At 45.6% G+C, this 14,729-nt stretch overlaps 1 protein-coding gene across 2 annotated transcripts in view; it reads right to left on the bottom strand.

The window, feature by feature from the left end:
* The window catches only part of LOC144817775 (C-type lectin domain family 4 member F-like), a 449,481-nt gene extending 439,840 nt beyond the window's left edge, over positions 1-9,641 (bottom strand). The window contains exon 1 of one of the 2 annotated variants that reach the window (XM_078674581.1): positions 9,538-9,641. In XM_078674581.1, the coding sequence (XP_078530707.1) occupies positions 9,538-9,595 (58 nt within the window). In that variant the 5' untranslated portion in view covers positions 9,596-9,641. The remainder of the gene's footprint in view (positions 1-9,537) is intronic. The other variant, XM_078674582.1, reaches the window with a different exon arrangement.
* Between the last annotated feature and the right edge of the window lie 5,088 nt (positions 9,642-14,729).

The following is a 14,729-nucleotide window of genomic DNA, read 5'->3' as shown; positions in this document are numbered from 1 at the left end:
AAGGTTGAACAATGTGACTGCACAGGGTGGTTTGCAACTTGGTGGTATCATCATCTTATTTTGTGCTTTTCTTGAATATGATGTTTGTGTGTATAGCACTAAATTGAACCTACATCTCTGTCTCGTCGAGCATCTGCTGAGGGCACAGAGGGACAGGGCATGGACACCAGTGGGTAGGCATCTTGCACACTGCTACACATGATCTCACTGACACCGATGTGACCAGCGCCTCGGAGGGGGACAGGAGTGTCCTTGATGAATCACGGCCTGAAACACCAACCTCTAGGTCATCTGACACCAGCGTTGACTCCTCGATGTTGGCGGGCACATGGAATGGGAAATCTGCCTCCTCTTCTACCGCACATCATCCAGTGCCCACCCTCCCAGCTACTAGTGTTGCCCGTGCTCGCACCAGTAAGAAGGGAAAAGTGTCCATCACCCCAGACACCGCTGCCCCTGCCCCTGTCTCCCCTGCTGCCCTCGGTGTTGAGGGGGTGGAAATTTTGCGCTAGCTGTGTGTGGGTCAGACAACTCTCCTAAATGCCTTCCAAGACCATGACAAGAAGTTGCCACAGTTAGTTGCCTTCATGGAGGGCATTCATTCAGACGTGGGTGGGCTACACAGAACTGTCCAGTCTTTGTCATCCACAGTGACGGCAGCCATGCAGCTGGCACACGCTCAGAGTCCAGCTCCAGTCCCTTTGGCAACCCCCTGCCAGTGGCTACAACTGACGAGAGTGACCACACACCATAGGCTCCAGGTACACTACACACAGCAGACAACAGCAGGAACTCAAGCAGGCCAGGGCGCAGACACCGTCCCCCAAACAAACTAAAGTGATACAGGAGCGTAAAGGCAAAAGGTGACACTCAGGGGCATCAAGCCAAGTACCAGGCCTCTGGCTCTCATGCCTCAAAATCAGCCTCATCCATGTACACTCCCATCCCAAGAGCATCCCCCATAGACAGGCGGACAGTTGCCGTGCTGTGAAGCTGGTGCCTGCTGAGAGTCCACAGAAAAAGGCCTTTAAGGGAGATTCACCCACAACCTCATCTTCCACCCAACCCCATTGTGAAGCTGGGAAAGTAGGGCACTGTAGGGGGTTCACCAGGTCAACAAAAGATAGAGAGGAAAAGGCAAGGCCAGGCCGATCCATCAGATCCCCAGAGAGAGGGCCACCACCCACACCTGATATACCTGTGGTAGAGAGTGAGGCTGTTTTGCCCGCACCACTTCCCACTCCTACCAAGACAATTATTCCGTATCGAATCCCCAAGAAGTGGAAAGGCAGCCCTCCACATTCTCCCTCCCACACTGTGTCTCACGGCAGCATGTCTCCGCCTCCACGTGCCATCACACCACCAAGCAGTCCTCCAGCTCCCAAAGCCACTGATGCCTGCACCTCAGCTGGTCCTCTCTCTCCCAGGTCAGGTCCTCCAATTGGCCCCAACACTCAGCTACCTCCCAGTCCAACTGATAGCCAAGTCTGAGGCTAATTCCCCCTCCCACACCTATCTCTCCCACAGTGGCACCTGGACTGCCCCTTGTTATCCCCCTAGCTGTGTTGCTTCCCATGGTAGTCTACAGTGTTACCCATTCCATATGCAAGTTCTCATGCACACATGTGCCTACTTTGAACTATAGACTGGCCACTGGCCTTGCTGGTTTCCCCTTTGTTTGCCCAATCCCTGTGCAGGTTCTCATGCACACATGTGCCTACTTTGAACTATGGACTGGCCGCTGACCTTTCTGGATGTCACTTTGTTTGCCCATTCCCTGTGCATGTTCTATGCACACATGCGCCTACCCTTTTGTACCACTGCTTCGAATTATGGACTGGGCTCTGGCCTTGTTCTTGGCTACTTTTGATGCCTATTTGGGTAATATGTAATAAAGACAGTTACTCCTGTTGTCTGCTTAGTGAGTGTCCTTGCTTAATAAAAACTTTCCTGTATGGGTATGGTTTCATGTCGCACATGCTCTGTATGCCACTTTAACATTGCCGACTGCTTGTTTCACTTTTTCTGAGTTTGCCAGAGGTGACAGGCACATCAGTTCTCATTCACTCGGAGGCTTGGGTTTGCAATGATGGTTGTTTGTGATGATCTACAGTCATCCTAATCATTCTATGGTCAGGTTTGCTCATTTGTACACATTTCATGTTAGGGTGCACTGCCAGCACAGAGGGGAATTCTATCCACAGGACTACTTGCCGGGTGACAGTCATGGAGTGTGACAATGATCCATGTGTGTTGTGCTGATTACATACACATGTCAAGTAAGTTGAGACAGATGTGTGGCCGATCACACAACACACTTTTACTTCAGACACTTACTATCATTCCTGTGCCTATGCATGGCTTTCCTTGCTGTCTCCCTGAGTTGTTCAACAGAGGTCACTTTGGTTTAATTACACTCACTGTGCCATCCATGTCTGATTTGATGGCCTAAGGGTGTTGTGATATGTTCCTTCTCTTGCATGTGATGTACAAATGCTTTGTGGCTTGCTCCCTGATTTTCCAGCACTGTCACCTTCACTTTTTGGCTGGTCCAGTGTGAGTCTTCATTTTGTGATTGGACTCAGTTTGCTTGACATGAGTGGAGGGTAGGTGTGGCATGAGAAGGAGGGATGCCCTGCCCGTGAGCTTCTGGGCAGGACAGGGCAGGGGGGCACAGGAGGAGCACCCAGCATGTCCCCTAATGGATGTGGAGGGTGTAGTGTGTATAGGGTGGAGAAGGGGCCCTGTAAATCTTTGTGGACTGCCCATGCCTGGCGCTGGCCCTGCCTATTACATTGTGCGCAGGTTTTCCAGCGTCTGCACCGCTGTGGTTACGTGACCGGGACATTGCAGTGATTTTGCGGTTGGTGGGTGACCTGGATGTGGACGGGTTATTTTCTTAAAGGTAGGACATGTGTGGGTACACTTGTGGATGTGTTCCTGTCCCCATCAGGGTGTCTGATGTGGACAGGAACCCGTATATCAGCCCAGGAGTTGTGTGTTGTGTTTGTGTGCGGAGTTGTGTGATTCCGTACCTGCAGCGTTGTCTGCGATGGTCCATTATTTGCTGGTAGTGGATCAGGTACAGCACCGGAAAGGCGTGTAGAGCTGGATCCATTACGGTCGGGACCGGGTGGAGGGACCCGGGAGTCTGGTTTCGCGCTTCGTTTTCGTGCTTCCCTGTCTCCAGTTGGGTCGTTTCTCCACTGCGGTGTGATGGGCTGTTTGGAGCATCGTGATTTGTACGGAGAAAAGGACATCATTCAGCACGGCGGTGTGTCTCTATTGGATCACACCGTCATGGTGGCGGGCGCAACACAGAGGACGGGAAATGGGCTGTGTTTGCCATTCTAATATGGTGGGCACAAGGACCGCTGCTGGTGTGCGGAAAATTAAATTTTCCGCCACCGCTTGCACCGTGGTGGTGCCTCCGCCTGCCATCCTAATGAGCCCCAAAATATTTATCAGAAAGGGTATTTGTTGTTGTGTGACTATTAGAAAGTTGGAATTTTTTGTCCTAATCATTTGGAGCATGTAGCCTGTTTCTTGGGTCTCATGACAAGGTGTAGTTGACAACTGACCTTTGTGTATTCCCCCCAAACAGCACCACAATAGGGGGACTGGATGGTGGCAGGATCAGCCATCTTAGCAAAATGTGGGCTCTTAGCTATTTACAGCTCCACTTACATTTGGAATTGTTCAGGCCGCTATCTTTAGGTTAACAGTCTAGTTGCTATGCAATTTGGCTACTTAAGCAAGGGTGTTGCGCAGTGACAGTTGGATTGCTGACACATGATTAATCTTGTTGCGCAAGCCACTTTAGAGCTATATTCTGCACGTACACTGCTGCTGTCTGTACTCTAATGAATACTTTAATAACATCCTACGGATGCTACCAATCACACTTCAGATTCCATTGTTCTAAACTTTTTGCTGCACTTTATTCAAAAATTGTTTTTATTGGAGCCATTGAAAAACTATATTGGGGGCATGCTGAACAGCTTGGAGAGATTTGGATATCTAACATTTAGTCTGCAGTGGTGTTTTCGAACCACGCTGACTAGGAAGAGTTCAGATCGTCATCTTTAGATTAGCAGTCTTTATGCAACTTAGCTACTTAAACTAAGGTGCTGGTGGCTGCACAGCAGCTGCGGGCAGCGGGCGTGCCACTGGCACACCAAAGGCATGCAAGAGGACAGCTCATCTGCACCCGTCCATGCCAGCCCATGCCCAGATGGTGTCAGGGGACAAGACCCCTGGTCATTTCAAGTCAGACCCCATCCCATATATTAAACATGAACTATTGGGTCTACGCCTACCCTGCCAAAATGTTGTTTTGGATCACTGAACCTAGGTAATATGGATTCCTGCTGTGACTAACACAGCTTCCTGCTCCCGACCCCTATATCGTTAGCAGCTGGAACAAGTCCTGTAGCATGTCCTCACCACTCTTTTAAACTTTTCTCCCTAAACTGCATATTGCTGGCAAAGCACAATGTTGAAATGCATGACTTTCTTGTGGAGCATATGCCAGATGCAGTCTTTTTGACTGAGGCATGGTTCAACGAGGACTCTTCTCCAGATATATTGCTGGGAATTTTGCAAGGCTTTACTATTGTTAGGCAGGATAGACAGCTACAGAGAAGGGGGTGGAATTGCTAACATTTTTTAAAAAGATCTTTAATGTACCCTCTCTGAACTCTATTCACAGCTGCAAAGCTTCCTTTTTTCCCTGGTTCTCTTGGAAAACTTTGTTGTGTCAGGAGCTCTTATCAATCAACCCCCAGGCTGCTTGCCAAACTTTTCCACACTACTATTTGACACTTTGTGTCATCTAGGTATGCACTACTCCAATCTGTTGGTATTTGGTGATATTAATGTCCATTTTGAAAACACCAATTTCCTATGTTGGTATGGGAAGCCTACAACTAGTTCTCATCCCTAGACACAGATTAGGGCATATTCCTGACCATGTGTTTACCAATCTGAAGCATATTGAAACTCAACCACCGCTGCCACTGGCCATTCTCACACATATATTCCACAACAAGACACCAGTGAACCACGCTTCTGCCCCCATATAGACATGGCAATGGTCAAAAGTGATCCCTGAGAGGCTCAATAAAGCTCTTGAGAATCACTGTCCTACTCTGGCCAACTGTGTAGATAAAGCCAGCATACACCTTGATGACTGGCTAAGACGAGCACAAGATCGTATTGCCCGTCTTGTAAAACAAGTGGCACAGAGACAAAAACCCTCAGCAGGATGGATCAACAATGAACATTCTGGGGTATATTATCAAGGGGGTTTATCTCCGCTTTTTTGGCTTTAAAAGCCAAGAAAGCGGAGATAAAATTATCTCCCTATTACCAAGCTGTCGCTAACACCAGTTAGTGACAGCTAATAGGAGATAGCGACCATCTTGGGCCCCGCTTTGCATGTCAGTGATATTTATCACTAATGACATGCAAAGTGGGCGTGCCAAGATGTTAGCGACTGGAAACAGTCGCTAACATCGCTATCTCCTATTACCAACTTTTGGAGATATTCGCGCTCAGCGCGAATATCTCCAAAAGCTAACACCTGCCCTGAGCAGTTCTTCACCATGTTATCCAATGGGAGGTGGATAACATGGCTAAGAGCATTTGCTCGATAATGCATGAATATCGCTGACTTTTCAGCGATATTCATGCATTGCGGCCGTTTTTTATCGCATTTGCGATAAACCTTGCTAATAGCAAGGTTTATCTGCGATAAAAATCGCCGATGTGCGGCGATAATTTTTGTCTCTAAACAAGTTAGAGACAAAAATTATCGCTAGTTGTTGGTAATATGCCCCTCTGTCCTTAAAATGAAATGCAAGAAACTCAAGCACCCCTGGTGCAAAGCCTATGATCCAGGCTGCAAAGCAGACTATAACGTGGCACAAAAAGCATATCACCAGATTATTACTAAATCCTGCTGAGTGTATTACTCTAAGAAAATTAAAATCAGCAATAATTCCTCTCATGAAGTCTTCCAGACAGTTAAATCTCTCACTTTACTATATTCAGTCTTATCTTCATCTCTTCCTTCTGAAGAGAGCTGTAATGCTCTGGCCTCTTTTTTCTCAGAAGAAATGGAGAACGTGTATGTCTCTTTCCAGGTGGAAGCTTGACTTAATTTCTCTTTCCTTCTTGGAGCAGGGTTGCGAGATAATTCACCATGTTCTGTGTGAACTAATTAATCTCTCTTTTGTCTTTCAGGTGTGTTCCATATCAGTGGAAACACGCAATGGTAATCCATTAAAAAAAAAACTCTACTTGACCCCTCTAAACCTATATTACTTCTACCACTTTTCTCTAAGATTGCAGAGAAGCACATGAATAGGCGGCTCTCTATAACTCTGGAAGATAACGACCTACAGCATGGGACCCAATCAGGCTTTCTCCCCTCATATAGCACCAAGTCCGCCTTGCTGCGAGTCTGCCTGTCGGATTATGGATGGGGGCAACACTAAGGCTACATGCACATGGTTACCATCAACTTGAAGCTGATGGTAATAGCATTTCCGAAATGGACAGTTCGCATTTAGGAAAGGCTTCTTACATATACACTCAGGATTTGGAAATTGCGATTCCCTATTTGCATTCTCAATTTAGGTAATCGCTAAAAATTGTGATTACCTAAATTGTGAATGTCAAAGCCTTTCATAAATTCGGAGCAATTCACACAATTTGCGACTGCAAAATACTTTGATACAGTTGGCCACAATTTCCGGCTTTGACTCGGTCTTGTGTAACTAGATTCCATGGCTGATGCTTTGATCGTTTAGGAGCTAGATTTCACTAAAATCTTTTTTAAACTTTATTACTGATGGAGTCCTGCTAAAATACTTTACACATTGCCTCTAAGTTAAGCCTGACTGCTTTGTTCCAAGCTACCAGAGGGTTAAGCACAGGTTTATTTAGTGATTTCTGTGGCTCACTTCCCCTCGCAACCAATAACCCAATGTCTCACATACACTGTAAATTCATTTTCCACTGTCCCCACATCTGAACAATGTAGATGACATCAATAAAACACACTTCTGAAGACTTTTCCCTGCAAAAAGACCTGAGATGTTTTAAGTCATCTGCAAGGTGAGCAATTGCCCAAGGCCCTCATCTTCCAAGAGGTGGCCAGGGAAAGTTAACTTTCTACCTCTAGCTCACTTCTGCCTGTTAGAATATTGCAACTTCTTTCCCTAAGGGGCAACTTCACCTTTGACTCTGTCCTTCTTTATCTTGATTAAATATTGTTTTGTCTCAGCCTCGGCGGTAAATTCTGTTCCGCTCGTGGAGTATGCGGAATTTGGATAATTTCACGTTCCGCGGAGAACGCGAAATTGCCCAAAATTCTGCGTTCCGCGACATTGCGGACTTTTTTTGCTTGTTCGCTTTCTCAAATGCGTGACCTGGCTATTTGAGCAGCAGCAGCACCCCCTCCCCTCAGCGCCTTGAGACCCTCACGGGTAAGTAGCACACTCTACAAGTACTCTGATTGATCGATTAATTGATTGTTCGCAAGATATTTCCCCCGAGCACGCAAACAGCGATTGCGAACAGTAAAAAAGCATAGCGAACAAGCAATTCCGCGTGTTTGTGGAATTTCTGCGTGATCACTGAGATTTTTTACCGTTTTGCGGAGATTTGCGTAACGCGATTATGCAAATTCCGCCAACCCCTAGTTTTGTCTAAGGCTTGAGAGGAGAGGTGTGGCGCATCGGCCCGAGCAGCTGAATCGCCGGCAGCAGCTCAGCTTAGCATCATGTGACTTTGCGATTCCTTAATATTGCGTAAGCATTTAAGAAATCGCATATTGCGATTTCTTAAATCCTATGTATTAAGCATTTCAGTTTTGCGAATTTAGGCTAAGAAATCGCAAATTACCACCAACTTGTAGTTGGTGGTAATTTGCGAATTCTTTTACAAATGCACTTTTTGCAATTTGTAAAGGTGCCATGTGACGCACATACATGCCCTGAGGGCATGTATGTGCGCCATATGCTCACACATGTCAATTTCAGGGGTGCAGCAGGGTGTCCTTGAGACACCCCTGCACCCTTGAAATTATTCTCAATTTGCGATTAGCAAATTGCGAATCGCAAATTGAGAATTATTTCCCATTCATTCCTGTGGGCCTCCTGGCCCATAGAAATGAATGGGAAATTATTCCTTAATTGCGATTAGCAATTTGCTAATCGCAATTAAGGAATTTTAAGAAATCTCTAAAAAATAGTGAATTTCTACATACATACCGTTTTGCAATTCTCAAATAGTGATTCCGTTAAAAATCGCTTTTGGAGAATCGCAAAAGGGTATCTTGATACATCTACCCCTTAATCTCCCTAACAGCCCCGAGCACCTTGAAACCCTTAAGGGTGTGATATGGAATGAGAAATAGAAAAGCAGAAAATGTGTAATAAAATGTTAAGTTATTACAAACAGTGGCCCCCCCAAATATGCCTTGCCCGGGGCCACAAGACGCCTTGAGATGATACTGCTTTTCTCTGCTGTCATTGTTCAGGGAGTGCACAGCACATGAGTTACATCATCGCCCTGTGAAAAGAAATTCTCCACTCCGTGCTTATTATCAGTATTACAATGTGTACATATTCTCTTCAGAGGAGCACACAGCAAAGTGTACAGGAACGTTGTAGGTTCGGAATTTACACATACAAAACCATAGAAATTCAGCAGTTATAATTAGCGTTATCAGAAGTAACTATAACTCATGCCCTCGCCGTGCACTGCTAATTACCCCACATAATACATCACTCACTACATCTTCTATGACATCATTGATGATATCACTGCAACATTTGCGGGAAAATTATTGATGAGAAAACTGGGCCAAAATTAACGAAGCCACACAAAGTCGCCCTACATGGCTTTGAGTGGCCTCCATATATCATGAGTAAGGTGGCGCAGCACAGTTCGATGCGTCACCTTATTCTGTGCTTGGGAGGCAATCCATTGGCGTTGCAATGGGTTTTCTCATGCTACACCCATGGTGTTTGAAGCTGATCAAGATTTACAAAGTGACTAAACCTAGAGAAGTGTCAAATCAATCTGGCTCCGGAAGTGAGGCGTATTGAGGAGGAATATTTTAATTCTAGTAGTTTTTTCCTCTTTCCATGGGTGCTGCATTGTGCAGCACCCATGGAAAGAGGAAAACGCCACATTGGATTGTTTTTTTGCAGGAAGGAGTCCCACCTGCAAACGAAGGCCTCCTTGCACCATGGTGCAAGGGTGCCTATGTTGGCGCTAGGCTGCCAAAACAGCCCTGGCGCAGGCAGAAATGACAGGAATGCACTGTATTGGTGAAATACTGTTGGACAGATTTACAAGCCCCTTGCACCACTTTTGAGTCACTTTTCACAGGTTAAAAATGACGCAAAAGTGATGCAAGGTGCTTGTAAATCTACCCCTGTGCATTCCTTCCCTTTCACTTAGGCATAGGGCAGCGCAGCCAAAATGCCATAAATGAGGCCCTGTATTTCATGCAGCACTCACCCGAAGCATGACGACACACCTTAGTATGTTCAAGATTCATATATACGCCATCTTCCATTCTGTCGGCCTGCAGTCCCTCCGACTCTCTATCGTTTTGTGGATTAATGGTGCCCTGGTGTAAAAATGTCACTTTCAAAAGCTTGGTGTTTCCGTTCCTGGAAGAAGTTGAAAAAACATTCCGACCTTTACATTTGTGGTAAAAAAGCAGAAGTGAAGTCAAGGAAGGAAGTGGCTTTACCAAGAAGTTATGATATGCCCACTTAGAGCATGATGGAAATATTTTAATCTTCACAACTTTACGTGCATTTATCATAAGAATGAGGTCGTATTTTATATATTTGTAAGAATATGCCCCTTTTGACTCAAATTGGACGTTTAAGACGGACTTGATGTCATTTAATATCTTATGGAACTGATGTACAGTTTATTTGAATATATATGTTTTCATGAAAGCAAATTCGACTAATTTGAAAAAATTGAACATGTGATTTTCATGACTCAGTGCTGTAGACACGATTGACACCCGCAGCAACCTTAACTTCTCTTTAATGTTAGACTTTTAAAAATATTTTTATGGAGTTATACATTTGTATAACTTGATTTGCTCTTCACTAAGGGACAGAGGGGCATATTATCAAGAACGGCGTTAAAATGATTGCCGCTTCAGCAGCAGGAAACTGCTGCTAAAGTGGCGATAATGGGCTTGATAATATGTCCTTGAGAATTCCAATAGAAGCCCAGGTTCACAGCAGAACAGGAACTTCCATGGGAATTCACAAGGGCATAATATCAAGCCCATTCTCGCCATTTCTTGATAATATGCCCCAGAGTTTTTTTAGTTGCAAGTTCTCCCATTGGGTAAAATACTCTTTTAATTCGTGCTAAATTCAATTTTCGGAAAAAAATTTTTGAACCACAAAATGGGTTTAGAAATCATTATTGATTCACACATTGTAAAAGGCCTGTTAGGGGACTTCCTTCCAAACTTCAAATCAGTAGCCGATGTATAAATAGTGGTTGAAGCCATTAGTCAGTTAACGACTCCTAGGTTGAGGTGGTAATGTATTCATATAAGGAAATGTGTCCTCTTTCGAACCCTTCTCTTTGTGAAATGTGTGGAAACTTCAGGTCCTTTAAAGAACCTTGGCTGCCTAAAAGAAAAAAACAGTTTTAGATTGTGATCAAAGGGATTGTGACTGCAGGCCATCATCCCTGTGACTGTAGCTAATCACAGGGGTTCTTGTAAATTAAACCTGAGTAATGAATACTAATTAGGCAAATAGTTCTGCAACCACCACGATTCAGTATTTTGCAAACTGACCTATAAGCACATAGGTTGGCTCGCAAAATAAAATATGGGTGTAGGAAATGATTAGCCCCCACTTTTTGCCTGTTGTGATTTCGAACTGTAAGTGCACTGGGTCCCTGCTAACCTAGGGCCAGATCTCTTTCCCCAAAACTGTAGCATGATTGGCACAACTCAGTTACGATAAAGTTAAAAAAAGTGTTCCCTTTGGTCAAGAACTATATCGTACCATTCATGCCTCAAAGATACTCATACCCACCAACAAGCATCACACCTCACTCCGGAAGGATCAAAGCACCAAGTTATGCGGGGTACATCTTTTCAACGCGGATGTTTATTTATTTTTATTTGTGGGTTTGTACCGCGCTGGACTCGACTCCCACAGGAGTATCTCCGCGCCTTTTGGCAGCTACAGCATAGAAGAGGGGACACACCGCCGGATGCCATAGGGATTATTGATTCTAGAACAGGAAGGTTTTAAGGAGTTTTCTGAACAAGAGGTGCTCTCTGCATTGTCTGAGAGATTTAGGGAGACACCCCGGAGTGCTTTTATGACGCGTCCTTTACAACGCAAGTCATAACCACGACTTGCACTGGAGGGCGCTAAAGGATAAAGAATAGTATATTTACTATTCCAACACCTTCCCTATTATCCACGGGGACTGGTGTTAGAATAGTAAATTATACTATTCACTATCCGCGCCCAACAGCGCAAGTCGTTGTAACGACTTGCGTTGTTAAAGACGCGTTGTAAAGGCATGCGTAGAAACGGTACGCGTTGTACCGTCATACATCCAAGTTATACAAAATATATATGTATTTGAATCGGTAAAATCCTGTCTATATGTACAATTTATATCATGACAGTATACTAAAAACACTTTAAAAACACATACATCAAAAACACAATTCTCAATGATTACAATATCCCTAAAAGAGAACGAACACAGACAATCTACTTTGTCATGTAAATGTTTATCTGGATGTAAATGTAAATGTGTTTGTATTTATATAGCGCACTTCTACCCAGAGGTCTTGTAGCGCTGTATTCATACCGCTGTGGAACCCATCCTGGCTTTCCTGTGAAATGTCCACTCCTGGGCACCCCCAAGGTGAAGCCAGGCATCCAAGTGCTGCTGGGGCCGTTGTGGATATTAAGCAAGCTATTGCCCAGAGTCACAGAGTGGGACCCATGATTAGACTAGGCACCGAGGCGAGAATTATCAGGTCCGGGGAAATTGAGTCCAAGAACCGCCGAGGCGGGAATTGAACCCTGGTCCCGGGACATACCTCTGCATCAGGGTCTGCCGCTCCAACCATTGAGCCACGCTTCTCCACATCCATTATAAAAAGCAGAGAGCATGGGTCTTGACTCCCTGTCTCTGTTTGACTGCTGATTTGTCCAAATTTAAGAAAAAAGCTGAGCATCGACGCATTACAGTGGTACATTCTCAATAGGACCACCTTCATTAGAACAAGTAAAGATATTTTCTCTTTAAAATGGCTTTAATCTTACCGGTGCATCTGCACTGCAGTGAGAGGTACTCCCAATTTATTGTGGAGAAAGTGATCTGGCTACTAGGAGCTTTTTGATTAAAAGAAGACTATCCACGATACCAAAACAATCTTCTGTTTGCTTCAAAGGTGATATAACTTTATTCTCTAAAGATTTATAGAAGAATATTAAAATCAGAGTCTTTCTCAGTTTGTGTCTCCCGTGGTTTTTCTTTGAGGTTTAAACCTTCCTTGTTTCGTTTACTCATCCGAAATGTGTTTCACCAATCATGTACTTCTGATAGCCGGGTGGCATTATTCGTGGCTCTTTATTCCAACAACTTACTATCCCCGGTTTGTGACCTGGATTGTGGTGGGTGTAATTACCCCTATAAGCCCCAAGTAAGTGGTACCCCTGGTACCTAGGGCATGGGTGCTAAAGAGGGTTCTCTGGGGCTGCAGCACTCTTGTGCTACCTCAGGGCCCCCTTACCAAGGCTATGCACTCTGCCACTGCAGGCTGTGTGTCTTGGTGCAGGAAAATACCAAGAGTCGACATGGCACCAGCCCTGTGTACCATGACTCCAAATACACTGTATAAGATTTAGGTATGTCTGCTCTACTGCAGGCCTTTAGCCATAAGGGGCACTATATCCTATTTGTGGACATATCAGCAGGAGCAGACATGCCCCTACAATGTCCAGTCCATTCTGTGATGTTGTAAGTGAACAGGGAAGCCATAAAGAGTGTATGGGCTGGATACTTCTAAACACGAGTTTTGTAGCTCCATGATAACTTCACTGATTTCTATGTGGTTTGGTACCAAACATCTTGTCTTATTAAATCCTCACTGATACCAGTGATGGATTTATCAATAAATTCACACAGGAGACCTTTTTAGAGGATCCCCTGAAAACCTACCAAACACTGGTGTGGTTCTGACTGGTTTTTGTAAGTCTGCCACCACCAGACATGTTTCTGACTTCATGGGTCAGCTCTCTCTGAGGACAGAGACAAAGTCTGCTCTGGGCGGAGGTGCTTCACACCTCTCCCAGGACAGGATCTCCTACCTGGGGGGGGAAGCTTTGAAATACAACACAGACACCTCCAGATAATGGGGGAGGCCAAGCCCCCCTTTCCTGCTTTACTTTTGGCGTGCGCAAAGGTGTGAACATTAGTTAGATGAGGAGGAGGGGCCCCCCTTAGCCTGCCCTACCCGTAGGGTGGGGCAGGCAAGGTAAACACAAGGCAAACCCATATCCTGAATTTCCACCATCTTGGAATGGTAGGAAAACCTCCAATCAGAGCTAGAATAGTGCCTCTTCCCACAGGAAGTGGTCACTAGAGGGTGTTACCAATACTACCAGCACCAATACCACCACCACCAATACCAGCACCACCCCCAAGCCCAGTACCACCACCAACAATACCACCACCAATACCACCACCAACAATACCACCAATGCCACCACCACCACCAATACCACCACCGCCACCATCAACACGACTACCACCACCACCGCCACCAATACCACCACCACCAATACCATAACCATCACCACCAATACCACCACCAGTACCACCAGAAGTGTGGCCCTAATGCAGAGGTCTAGCCCGGGACCAGGGTTCAATTCCCCGCCTCGGCGGGTCTTGGGCTCAAAATTCCACGGACCTTATAATTCTTTCCTCGGTGCCTATTCCAATCATGGAGTCCCACTCTGCAACTCTGGGCAATAGCTTGCTTAATCTCTACAATGGCCCCCACAACGCTAGGGATGCCTGGCCTCCACCTTGGGGGTGCCCAGGAGTGGACACCTCACAGGGAAAGCCAGGATGGGTTCCACAGCGGTATTCGTACAAGCGCCTTGAGACCCTTGCGGGTGAGTAGTGCGCTATACAAGAATCAATTTACATTTTACCACCAATTCTACCACCAATACCACCACCAACACCACCACCACCAATATCACCACCACCAATACCACCACCACCATGAATGCCGCCACCAATACCACCACCACCAGTACCAATACCAATACCACCCCAATACCAATACCACCACCAATATCAGTACCAATACCACCAACACTACCACCACCACCACCAATACCATTACTACCAATACCAACACCAATACCATCACCACCAACACCAATACCATCACTACCAATAAAAATAATGCCACCTCCAATACCACCACCACCAATACCAGTACCAACATCGATAGCAGTACCACCACCACCAATACCATACCCACCACCAATGCCACCACCTCCAACAATTCCACCACCACCAATGCCACCACCACCACCAATACCACCACCAATACCAGCACCACCAATACTACAACCACCAATACCACCAACACCACTATTGGGAGTAGCAGTGGGATA

The sequence above is a fragment of the Lissotriton helveticus genome, chromosome 2_1 (assembly GCF_964261635.1).
Source record: "Lissotriton helveticus chromosome 2_1, aLisHel1.1, whole genome shotgun sequence".
Taxonomy (NCBI): domain Eukaryota; kingdom Metazoa; phylum Chordata; class Amphibia; order Caudata; family Salamandridae; genus Lissotriton; species Lissotriton helveticus.
This window is presented reverse-complemented; position numbering and strand designations above follow the sequence as displayed.